This window comes from Salmo salar, chromosome ssa17 (genome assembly GCF_905237065.1).
Source record: "Salmo salar chromosome ssa17, Ssal_v3.1, whole genome shotgun sequence".
Lineage (NCBI taxonomy): Eukaryota > Metazoa > Chordata > Actinopteri > Salmoniformes > Salmonidae > Salmo > Salmo salar.
The window spans coordinates 19,110,519-19,122,870 of NC_059458.1; the positions used below are offsets into that span (position 1 = coordinate 19,110,519).

A 12,352-nucleotide genomic window follows, 5' to 3' on the forward strand; every position below is an offset into this window, starting at 1 on the left:
GGTTTAGGTATTTAGTAAATAAATAATTAAACCCAATTTTGTATTGCTGATTCAACTTGTTAGCCAGGGTTCGTGAAGATAACCAAGAATTTACAACTTTCATTATGAGACTGAAAATAAGATGATTAGGATGACGGCTATCGATGTAAAAGATTACTAAGTATTTTAAGAGTTTATTCGGAAGATAACGGCTCTATAAACGTTCTTCCGTGGTGCCCCGACTTTCTAGTTAATTACATTTACATGATTAGCTTAATCAGGTAATATTAATTACAGAGAAAGGATTTTATAGAATAGCATGAAATATCACTTAATCTGGCATAGCCAAAGACACGACAATCATATTCCCTTTATCATTTCCCTCTATTTCATTTTCCACTCTATCATATTCCCCTCTTATAACATTCCTCTATATCATATTCCTCTATGTCATATTCCCTCTCTGGCTGCTTCGAGTGATGTATTGTTGTCTCTACCTTCTTGTCTTGTTTGCTGTTGTCTGTGCCCAACAATGTTTGTGCCCTGTTTTGTGCTGCTGACATGTTGTGTTGCCTCCATGTTGTTGTCATGTTGTGTTGCTAACATGTTGTGTTGTAATGTGTTGCTGCCATGCTATGTTGTCGTCTTAGGTCTCTCATGACGTAGTGTTGTGTTGTCTCTCTTGTCGTGATGTGTGTGTTGTCCTGTATTTTAATTTAATGTATTTATATTTTTAATCCCAGCCCCCATCCCCACAGGAAGGCTTTTGCCTTTTGGAAGGCCGTCATTGCATATAAGAATTTGTTCTTAACTGACTTGCCTAGTAAAATAAAGGTTAAATGAAATAAAAAAATAAAACATCATATTCCCCTCTATCATATTCCCCTTTATCATATTCCTCTCTATCATATCCCCTGTATCATTTTCCTCAGTATCATAATCCTCTCTATCATTTTACCCTCTATCATATTCCTCATATATCATATTCCTCTCTGTCATATTCCTCTGTATTTTATTGCCCTCTATCATATTCCCCTATTTCATATTCCCCTCATCATTTCCCTCTATTTCATATTCTCCTCTTATTACATTCCTCTATATCATATTCCTCTATATCATATTCCTCTGTCATATTCCTCTCTATTGTATTCCTCTATTATATTCCTCTATATCATATTCCCTCTATCATATTCCTCTATCGTATTCCTCTATCATATTCCCTCTATGGCTGCTTTGCGTATTGTATTGTTGTCTCTACCTTCTTGTCTTGTTTGCTGTTGTCTGTACCCAACAATGTTCGTGCCCTGTATTGTCCTGCTAACATGTTGTGTTGCGGAAGTGTTGTTTTTGCCTCCATGTTGTTGTCATGTTGTGTTGCAAACATGTTGTGTTGTCATGTGTTGCTGCCATGTTGTGTTGATGCCATGTTGTGTTGCCTCCATGTTGTTGTCATGTTGTGTTGCTAACATGTTGTGTTGTCATGTGTTGCTGCCATGCTATGTTGTTGTGTTAGGTCTCTCATTATTTAGTGTTGTGTTGTCTTTCTTGTAGTGATGTGTGTTCTGTCCTATATTTTAAATATTTAATATATTTATATTTTTAATCCCAGAAAGCCTTTTGCTTTTTGGTAGGCCGCCATTGTAAATAGCAATTTGTTCTTAACTGACTTGCCTAATAAAATGAAGGTTAAATTAAATAAATTAATAAAATATCATAATCCTCTCTATCATATTCCTCTGTATCACGTTCCTACTATCAGATTCCCCTCTATCATATTCCTCTCTATCATATTCCTCTCTAACATATTCCTCTCTACCCTCCATCCACTCCCCCTCCCTTTCCGTCCTCCTCATCTCAGCACAGCTCCGCTCCATCGGGTAGATTTGGAATTCAACATTTTAACATTGCAACACTCCCCAGATTTGTGAAAAGTAAACATTGTTTGTTTATACTGTGTTATACACTATAACTTGACAAAAATCAAACAGAGAGTAAACCTTATTTATTTAGTTTTTTATTCCTTTTTTCAATGCATGCAAAAATACAGTATTCCTCCCTGCTCTCTCTCTCTATTAACCAGTCTACTCATCCATCTTCAAGCTTTCATCCCTTCCCTGCTCTTCTATCACCCTCTCAGTTCCACCTCCAACTGGCTCACTCTTTTTCTTCTTCTCCAGTCTCTTCCTCTCCTCTTTCCTCATCTTTTCTCTCTTCTTCTCCTCCTTTTCTTGAATCTTTCTCTCCATCTCCAGGAACTCAGCTTGAGCTTTCTCTCTCTTTTTCAGCTCCTCAGAACACTTCTTCTCTTTCTTAATCCTGTCTTTCATCATGTCATTATGTATCTTCATCAGCCCCTCTAACCTCTTTTTCTCTGCCTTGTCCTCCTCTTTTCTTTCCTTCTCTCTCTTTTTCTGTTCTAACTTCTCCCTCTTTTTCTCAGCCTTCATGACTTTCTTCTGCTCTTTCTCTCTCTCTTTCATCTCTTTCTTCTCCCTCTTTTTTTGCTCCTCCTCCTTGTTTTTCATCTCCTTTCTCTCTTTCTCGTCATCTTTCAACTTCTTATTCAGTTTCTTATTTTCCTCTTTTTCCTCCATCTTCAAAAATGGGATTTTCTGCATGTGGTTCCTGACCAGAAAGCCCACTCTTCCCAGGATGGTCTCTGCTCTCTCTGATGAAACCATCCCATTGGAGCTCTTGGAATGGGCACAGTCCGCATCACACTTCAACCCCTCCCTCGGTCTCACCTCCTCCTGGACGCTCCTCTCTTCACTCTCAATGTCAATGCCTATCCTATAATCCTGACAGGAAGACATTGATTCTAGATGTAATATTGTTCCAATGTGGCACATTCAATACACATTTGAGTGATCAACATACAATGATGGCCTCATGGGGCACACAATTTGGAGGACAGTAATTAAGGTCATTTGTTTTTTTGTATCCCCATTATATATTCCAAAACCCATAAATGTTAACCCTAGTGAGGGGTGATGTTTCATACTATGAGCAAAGAGCAGCAAGTTTGGGTCAATTCCAGTCAATTCAAGAAGAACTCTAAAATTCCAATTCTCTTCAATGCTTTGAATTGAAATGGAACTGACCCCCAACCCTGTAAAGTAGTAGTGTAAAATAGGACACCTACCTTTGTCTCTTCCAAGGTCCAGGTCCTGGGTTCATCATTGTGGGTTGACAGAGTTAAGTTAGCATCTGGGTCCAGCTGGTGAGCGTGAGTGCAGAGATACACCTCCTTAGTAGTGCCCCTCCCTTTCTGATTTGGATCATTGTGGTCTTTGTCATGGATGCATGCCAGGCTTGGATGAAGTGCTAGGACTGCGTTTTTATCACCTATCAGTTCCTCTCTCTTGACAGTGGATGAAACTGCACTTTCCTCTGTGTCAACTAAGCGCTCTGTGTTGTCCTCAACTGTCTCCTCTTGCTGTTTGTGGTCAATGCAGTGGGTACAGGGCAGCCTTAGAGGCAGTGCTGCGGGTGCAGGAGGACTTTTACAAGCCAAAAACTCCTCTTGGAGGACAGTGGACACGGAAACAGCTGCTTCCCTCGCAACTATCGTCTCCTCTGGCTGCTTATGGTCATTGTCCAAAATGTGTGACAAGCTTGGAGGCAGCCTTGGAGCAGGGCTTTTATCACCCAACAGGTCCTCTCCCTGGACAATGGATGTGCCTACAGTGATCTCTGTGGCAAGGGAGGACTCATTGGCGTCCTCTTTTTTCTCCTTGGTCAGTTTGTGGTCAGAGTCACGGATACATGGCGAGCTTGGAGGCAGTGCTCCAGGGTCTTGAGGGCTTTGATCAGCTGCCATGTCCTCCTTTAGGTGAGTGGACACATCATTGGTTGTTCCACTAGCAACTGGACACTTGTTGGTTCCCTCTACTGCCGACCCCGGCAGTTTGTAGTCAATGTCAAAGACACGTGACAGACTTGGAGGCAGCATTGGGACAGGGCGTTTAGCTGCTGATCTGCCCACTCCATCAACAGTAGCTGTACCTGAAGTGTTCTCTGTAGCACCTGAGACCTCATAGGCATCCTCTACTGTCTGCTCTGGTGGCATGAAGTCACCGTCAAAGACTGATGGCAGGCATGGAGTCAGCACTGAAAGAAGACTTCTAGCTGCCCATCGGTTCTCTCTCTTGACAGTGGCCGTGCCTGCAGTAGCCTCTTTGGCAACTCGGTACTCTGTGGCTAAAACAGCAGGCTGGGAGGTTTCCGGGACATTGAATGATTTGCCAATGAACCGCTGAGCCAGTGGTGGGAGGGAGAAAGGATAGAATCTGTCCTCTTCCTTGATATTAGATTTTGCCACTGGAGCAACTGAGACCTCAGTGGTTCCCTCTAATGTCTGCTGTGGTGGCATGGAGTCATCGTTAAAGAAGTGTGGCAGGTATCGATGCAGCATTGAGGAAAGATGTGTATCTGTCGATAAGTCCTCTCTTTTACCAGTACGTACATCTGCAGTGGCCTCTGTGGCAACTGGGCACTCAGCAGGGACAAAGTATGAAAATACAATGAACCGCTGTGCCTCCTGAGCGCGTATGGCCAATTGAGAGGGGGGATGTAACATGGTTGGTATAGGCCTCCGATTGGTGAAAGCCAGTGGTGGGAGGGAGTCAATACAGGGAGCCATGAACTCAGTGAGTGGACGGTTTGTCACATCTCTCACATTCTACGGGAGAAAAAAAACAGACATGTTGAAAGTGATCACATTCAGTACATACATACTTTGTGAGTCAATGCTATTTACTTATACATCACATATACAGTGCCTTCGGAAAGTTTTCAGACCCCTTCACTTTTCCCACATTTTGTTACCTTACAGCCTTATTCTAAAATTGATTAAATCGTTTTTTCCCCTCATCAATGTACACACAATACCCCATAATGACAAAGCAAAAACAGAATTGTTCCAAATTCATCACACATTTCTTTTGAAATATCACATTTACATAAGTTTTCAGACCCTTCACTCAGTACTTTGTTGAAGCACCTTTGGCAGCGATTACAGCATAGAATATTTTTGGGTATCACTCTACAAACTTGTGCTGCGGGAATTCTCCCTTTCTTCTCTAAAGATCCTCTCAAGCTAAGTTAGGTTGGATGGGGAGCGTTGCTGCACAGCTATATTCAGGTCTCTCCAGAAATGTTCGATCCGGTTCAATTCCAGACTCTGGCTGGGCCACTCAAGGACATTCAGAGACTTGTCCTGAAGCCACTCCGGCATTGTCTTGGCTTTGTACTTAGGGTCATTGTTCTATTGGAAGGTGACCCTTCGCCCCAGTCTGAGCTCCTGAGCATTCTGGAGCAGGTTTTCATCAAGGATCTCTCTGTACTTTGCTCGTTCATCTTTGCCTCAATCCTGACTAGTCTCCCATTCCCTGCCGCTGAAAAACATCCCCACAGCATGATGCTGGCACCACCATGCCTCACCGTAGGGATGGTGGCAGATTTCCTCCAGACGTAAAGCTTGGCATTCAGGCCAAAGAGTTCAATATTGGTTACATCAGACTAGAGAATCTTGTTTCTCATGGTCTGGGAGTCTTTAGGTGCGTTTTGGCAAACTCCAAGCGGGCTGTCATGTGCCTTTAACAGAGGAGTGGCTTCCATCTTGCCACTCTACCTTAAAGGCCTGATTGGTGGAGTGCTGCAGAGATGGTTGTCCTTCTGGAAGGTTCTCCCGTCTCCACAGAGGAACTCTAGAGCTCTGTCAGAGTCACCATCGGGCTGTGGTCACCTCCCTGACCAAGGCCCTTCTCCCCCGATTGCTCAGCTTGGCCAGCTCTAGGAAAAGTCTTGGTGGTTACAAACTTCTTCAATTTAAGAATGATGGAGGCCACTGTGTTGTTGGGGACCTTCAATGTTGCAGAGAGTTTTTGGTACCCTTCCCCAGATCTGTGCATCGACACAATCCTATCTCGGAGCTCTACAGACAATTCCTTCGATGTCATGGCTTGGTTTTTGCTCTGACATGCACTGTCTGTTGTGGGACCTTATATAGACAGGTGTGTGCCTTTCCAAATCATGTTCAATCAGTTGAATTTACAACAGGTGGATTCCAATCACATTGCAGAAACATCTCAAGGATGATCAGTGGAAACAGGATGAACATGAGCTCAATTTCCAGTCTCATGGCAAAGAGTCTAAATACTTATGTAAAACAGGTATTTCAACATTTCTACAAACCGGTTGTCGCTTTGTCAATATGGGGTATTGTTTGTAGATTGCTGAGAATTTGCATTTATTTAATCAATTTTAAATTAAGACTATTACGTAACAAAAGGTGGAAAAAGTCAAGGTGTCCGAATACTTTCCGAAGGCACTGTATATATCTAGTGTCCTCTCAGATGCTCTGCACCAGTCTGTACCAACCCTGGTCTTCTAGTCAATGGCTCAACTAAGTGTAAAAATACACGCACCACACCCAGCATAACATTTGACATTTTAGACATTTAGCAGATGCTTTTGTCCAGAACGACTTACAGTTAGTCCATTGAACTTAAGGTAACTAGGTGGGACAACCATATAATCCTGATATGAAGGTCTACGAGAGATCGCTTGGTCTAGTTTTTTAAATTTTTAGAAAAGACAAGACAACCATAAGAACTGAGGACTATGTACATAACAATACTCAAACAGAGAGACAGACACAATACAACACAAGAAAAGATATCAGACAAAATATTGTTGTCTTACATTCCATGGCATATCGCACATTTTTCCCTTATATTGACGTATTTACTTTAATCAATAATGTTCAATAGAACTCTAGTCCACTTTGTCAAAGTTGGTCTTGTTACCTCCTCAATCAGGCTTGGCATTTTCCTCGTCTCAAACCAAATCCTCTTCATTTCCTTCTCCTGCTCCCTCTGGGTCTGCCACACCAGAGCCAACCTGACTCCCAGCTCCATCACGTAGTCTGTCTGGATCGCCCTTTCCTTCAACTGACACTCAGCCCTCCTCTGTGTCAGCGTTGAACCCTCCATGTCTTCCTCCTAGCTAACAATAACTCTGGAAAATACATAACGTTGTAGTAAGTGGCGTGTTTCTAACCAAAGAATAATGCATCTCTTTACAATATGCACACATTTTCTTCCCGTTTACTTACAATGAAGCAAGTGACAATCCTGATCCAGAGATGATTACGCAATAGGCCTATCTGATTTACTAGTAAAAAGTTGGCTACTGGAAAAGTGACCAAGTTCAAATGAATTGATTTTGGCTGTTCCCATCATTATGTGCTCAATATCCTTTATGACATCATCATTGTGATGCAAGCCGTTGCCATTGGAGATGACAAAGCACAACACAGACTTTAGTTACCAACATATATTGTAATCAATTATCTCAATAAATATGTACCAAAAAGGTATGTTGTGTACAAAACAAGTAGGTCTACCTCATTTGTAGCTGCTAAATTTCTAATAAAAATCAGCTTTTCTTGATTGATAGGTCATCCATTTCAAATGGTTGAATTGACCTCTTTAAAACTTTTTCGAATGTTATGATATAAGTGATTAGTGTGGTTTGTGAGAACCAGGCCCAATATGGAGTGGCGTTACATGAGGGGGTTGAATAAGGCCCAGTAGTAAGGTACAGAGAAGTTTGCTTTTTAACACAGAGAGAGGATTTTCTGATAGAATGTATTTGCCATTAGGCTGGTTCACTACAACAACTGTAGCATGCCATCTCAGGTGTCAGGATGAACCATTTACTCACAAAAAGAGAATTCAAGCAAACTGTCTCTCGTCAACAGTTTCACTTGTCACCATGATTGTATGTTAGGCCTACTTCAAATTACTTGTGTAAGAACAAGACCTTTTAAAAGTAGTTATTCTACAGAAACATAGTTATACAGTAAGTTATATTACAACCTACCTCTCAAGTAAGCAGCGTGGTCTCTCTCTAATGAAATAGGACATTAATAATCTGTCAGTGGTTAGTTGAATCAGTCTCTTTGCACTGTTCTGTTTGTCTGTACAACAGCTAACCTCCTAGAATCAGAATCTTGTGATGTCACAATGAAGGCTTCATTGCCATGACTACCAACAGAAGCTCTCATGTGTAATCAAATGCTGGAACATTTCACCTTTTTAACCTATGCAGCACAGTCATACCTAATATTTACATCGAATCCATGTAACCACAATTTTTATTCAAATAAAATACTCTACCTCATTTCAAATGGTTGACCATTCGTAATACAGGTGTTTTGCCTATTTCAAAGTGAATATGTTTTAGATATCACAACTAGCATCCAGGTTTACTAGGTTATTTGTTTGATCTCAGCCTACCACTAATGTAAAATTTTCTCATCATCCTCTTCATCATTAATATAATATTTAGGCTACCTTACTACAGTAAAACAAGTCTTCCATAGACTATGACACCTCAGTAACATAGTTCCAACAAAGAAATGAGGGTTCAAGAAAATATCTCTCTTCAACGGCCTCAGCTATTAGCCATATGATCAACAAGGTCAAATGCAGCACTAAAATCAAGAAGCAGCTCACCCACAAGTTTATCTTGGTCAAGTGACCTGAGCCATTGATGGGTTAAATCAACTAGAGCTGTTGCAGTTGAGGGATCTTTACGGTAGGCATGCTGGTAGAGAAATAAGATGTGCTGGATGTGTAATTATCTAGGCCTAAAACATTTGGTTGAAGAGTAGGTGTCCCTGAATTCTTGTATTGTAGTTCAATAAATTATTAATTAAGGAAATCAATATCAGCTGACAATTGAACAGAAGTTTTAGACCTGCCAACAGGGCCATTTGTTTAAAAACGTGTTTGAAATGTTTCTTATCCATGTCTTTCCAGTTGATCTAACCAATCAGACTCAAGAGCATCACACATTCCTCCATTCATTCCCCTCTATCATATTCCTGGGGCTTAGCCCCACATTTTTAGCAAAAAACTGGCTGTCCTGTTTTGCATGTTATTTTGACATTAATACATGTCACATATCAGTTTGCAAACAATGTAAAATATATATACAGTATCAGTCAAAAGTTTGGACACACCTACTCATTCAAGGTTTATTTTCTCTTTTTTCTCTACATTGTAGAATCATAGTGAAGACATCAAAACTCTAAAATAACACATATGGAATAATGTAGTAAGAAAAAAAGGGTTAAACAAATTAAAATATGTTTTATATTAGAGATTCTTCAAAGTAGCCACCCTTTGCCTTGATAACAGCTTTGCACACTCTTGACGTTCTCTTAACCAGCTTCATGAGGTAGTCATCTGGAATGCATTTTAATGAACAGGTGTGCCTTGTTAAAAGTTAATTTGAGGAATTTCTTTCCTTAAAGCGTTTGAGCCAATCAATTGTGTTGTGACAAGGTAGGGGTGGTATGCAGAAGATTGCCCTATTTGGGGGGAAAATGCCATTTTATGGGAAGTTCAGTTCAATAAAGCAAAAATAAATGACAGTCCATCATTACTTTAAGACATGAAGATCAGTCTATCAGGAAAATGTCAAGAACAGCAAGCGCTATGATGGAACTGGCTCTCATGAGGACCGCCACAGGAAAGGAAAACCCAGAGTTACCAGGGTGTTGAAGGGTGCCAAAGCAAACAACCAAAAAGCCACAAGACTACCACAACAGAAATCAAATAAAGGTGTCTGCATGGAGAGAGTCTCTCCAATGACTGTGGAAGAGGTGTTTTTATCATGGGACACACCCGGGCCCAGGTGTTTCCCATGTAGCTGACGACCCTCCCAACTCCGCCCAGCGGCATCCTAATAAGGAAACAGAGTGGGAGGGTCGTCACACAAGTAACAGACACATCTCAACATACACTGTTCAGAGGAGACTGCATGAAACAGGCCTTCATGGTCGAATTTCTGCAAAAAAAACACTACTAAAGGACACCAATAAGAAGAGACTTGCTTGGGCCAAGAAACACAAGAAATAGACTTTAGACCAGTGGAAATCTGTCCTTTGGTCTGATCAGTCCAAATTTGAGATTTTGGTTCCAACCGCCGTGTCTTTGTGAGACGCAGAGTAGGTGAACGGATGATCTCCGCATATGTAGTTCCCAGCCTGAATCATGGCGGAGGAGGTGTGATGGTGTGGGGGTGCATTGCTGCTGACACTGTCTGTGATTTATTTAGAATTCAACCACACTTAACCAGCATGGCTACCACAGCATTCTGCAGCGATCCGCCATCCCATTTAGTTTGTGTTTAGTGGAAGTATAATTTGTTTTCAACAGGACAATGACCCAACACACCTCTAGGCTGTGTAAGGGCTATTTGACCAAGAAGGAGAGTGATGGAGTGCTGCATCAGATGACCTGGTCCACAATCACCCGACCTCAACCCAATTGAGATGGTTTGGGATGAGTTGGACCGCAGTGAAGGAAAAGCAGCCAACAAGTGCTCAGCATATGTGGGAACTCCTTCAAGACTGTTGGAAAAGCATTCCAGGTGAAGCTGTTTGAGAGAATGCCAAAAGTGTACAAAGCTGACATCAAGGCAATGGGTGGAAACTTTGAAGAATCTTAAATATAAAATATATTTTGATTTGTTAATTGAGGATAAAACGTATCGTTGCTCAGCGGCCATTGGACACATTAAGTTGGAAATCGCAAATTCAACAATGAGTGGTTTGGAAGGAATCAGTCGCTAACTGCAAGAATTGCAAAGCAGTCATTAGCCTGCTATTCACTGGAGTGGCTGTGTAGTCCCAAGTCTAAGATTAAGGGTCTCTTTTCAATCAACATTGGCCATGCTGTCAGTGAAGCATGATTTGTGCAGCGCTCAAAACAACTGTTAACTCGGAACTGCAAAATCTGACTTTAGTAAGTACAAGACAACTGGGAACTCGGGAAAAATGATCTACGACTAGGAAAATACATTTTGAACTTTCATCCAGCTCGGAATTGTAAATTCAGAACTCAGGCCTCATTCTAGAGCTACGTCCTGAAGATCACTGATGTCATCATGATTCATGCTTTTGTTGTTGTTGAGTTCCCAGTTTTCTTGAATGCACCATGAATCCAGAAAATGCCAGACTTTGATGACAAAGTTTGGTGACAAAATTTGCCCACGATGGACTGCCGCGCCACCTTCCTGTTCAAGTGAGCACAGCACAACAAGGTGAGTCCAAAAATGTCTTGTATGCTGCTACATAAATTAAGTAATATGGCAGGGAGATATATATATACCGTAGCTAAGAAAGTAAGCTGTTAGTAGCCCATGTGCCTCACCGAATGAATGAACTATTTCGCTGCCAGACAAGGCTCAGCTGATAGCCAGGTATAGCAGTGGTAAGGTGTTGGGACAGCTTTATGTAGGCTCGAACAGTTTGTGGGCACCGTTTTTCACCCTTATAGTGCAATTCATGTATTGTTTAGTGTTGTGTAGTGGCTTTGTTGGCATGCATCCAACATTTTATTTTCTTTGTCTCACCAAGATTTACAAGCTAAAATCGCCACTGATCATATTCCCTCAATCATATCCCCCTCTATCATATTCCCCTCTATCATATTCCCTTCTATCATATTCCAATCTATCATATTACCCTATATCATATTCCCTATATATCATATTCCCTCTATAATATTCCCCTCTACCATATTCCCTTCTAACATATTCCCTTCTATCATATTCCACTCTATCATATTCCTCTATATTATTCCTCTCTCTCATATTCCCCTCTATCAATTTCCTCTCTATTATATTCATCTATAAAGTTTACCCCTCTGTCATGTTCCCCTCTATCATTTTCCTTTCTATCATATTCCCCTCTATCATATTCCCTTCTTTCAAATTCCTCTATATCATGTTCCCCTCTATCAAATTCCCTCTATCATATTCCCCTCTATCATATGTTAAGGCCCGACGCCGGAGATGAGAAGCAGGTATGGGGAGTTAAACATTTAATCGGGAACAGACCGAACAAGACAGGAACCGTGTCAACACACGGGTAAACAAGGACATATGACAATGAATGCATAAGCAGGGAACAGAGTTTGGAAAACGACAGATATGGGGAAGGTAATGACAGAGGTGATTTAGTCCAGGTGGGGTCCAATAATCGCTGAAGCGCGTGACGGTGGGAAGGCAGGTGTGCGTAATGATGACGGCAGAAGTGAGCAATGCTGGGGAGCCTGGCACCCTCGAGATACAGGGGGAAGACAGGGAGCAGGCGTGACACATATTACACTCTATTATATTCCCCTCTATCATATTCCCCTCTATCATATTCCTCTCTATTATATTCAACTCTATCATATTCCCCTCTATAATATTCCCCTCTATCATATTCATCTCTATCATATTCCCTCTATCATATTCCTCTCTATCAAATCCCCTCTATCATATTCCCCTTTATCATATTCTTCTCTATCAA

General features: G+C 41.3%; 1 protein-coding gene across 2 annotated transcripts; it reads right to left on the reverse strand.

Annotated features, from left to right (window-relative positions):
- Window positions 1–2,012: 2,012 nt before the first annotated feature.
- Window positions 2,013–7,979, reverse strand: LOC123728065 (apical junction molecule-like). 2 transcript variants are annotated; one of them, XM_045698601.1, is made up of 4 exons: window positions 7,867–7,979; window positions 6,789–6,999; window positions 3,122–4,660; window positions 2,013–2,777 (listed from the first exon to the last, which is right to left on the reverse strand). In XM_045698601.1, exons 2-4 carry the CDS (start codon window positions 6,972–6,974, stop codon window positions 2,061–2,063), a joined length of 2,442 nt encoding a protein of 813 aa, XP_045554557.1. In that variant the 5' UTR covers window positions 6,975–6,999; window positions 7,867–7,979; the 3' UTR covers window positions 2,013–2,060. The 2 variants fall into 2 exon arrangements, with proteins under 2 accessions (XP_045554557.1, XP_045554558.1); XM_045698602.1 differs by lacking the exon at window positions 7,867–7,979 and adding an exon at window positions 7,097–7,182.
- Window positions 7,980–12,352: the final 4,373 nt, after the last annotated feature.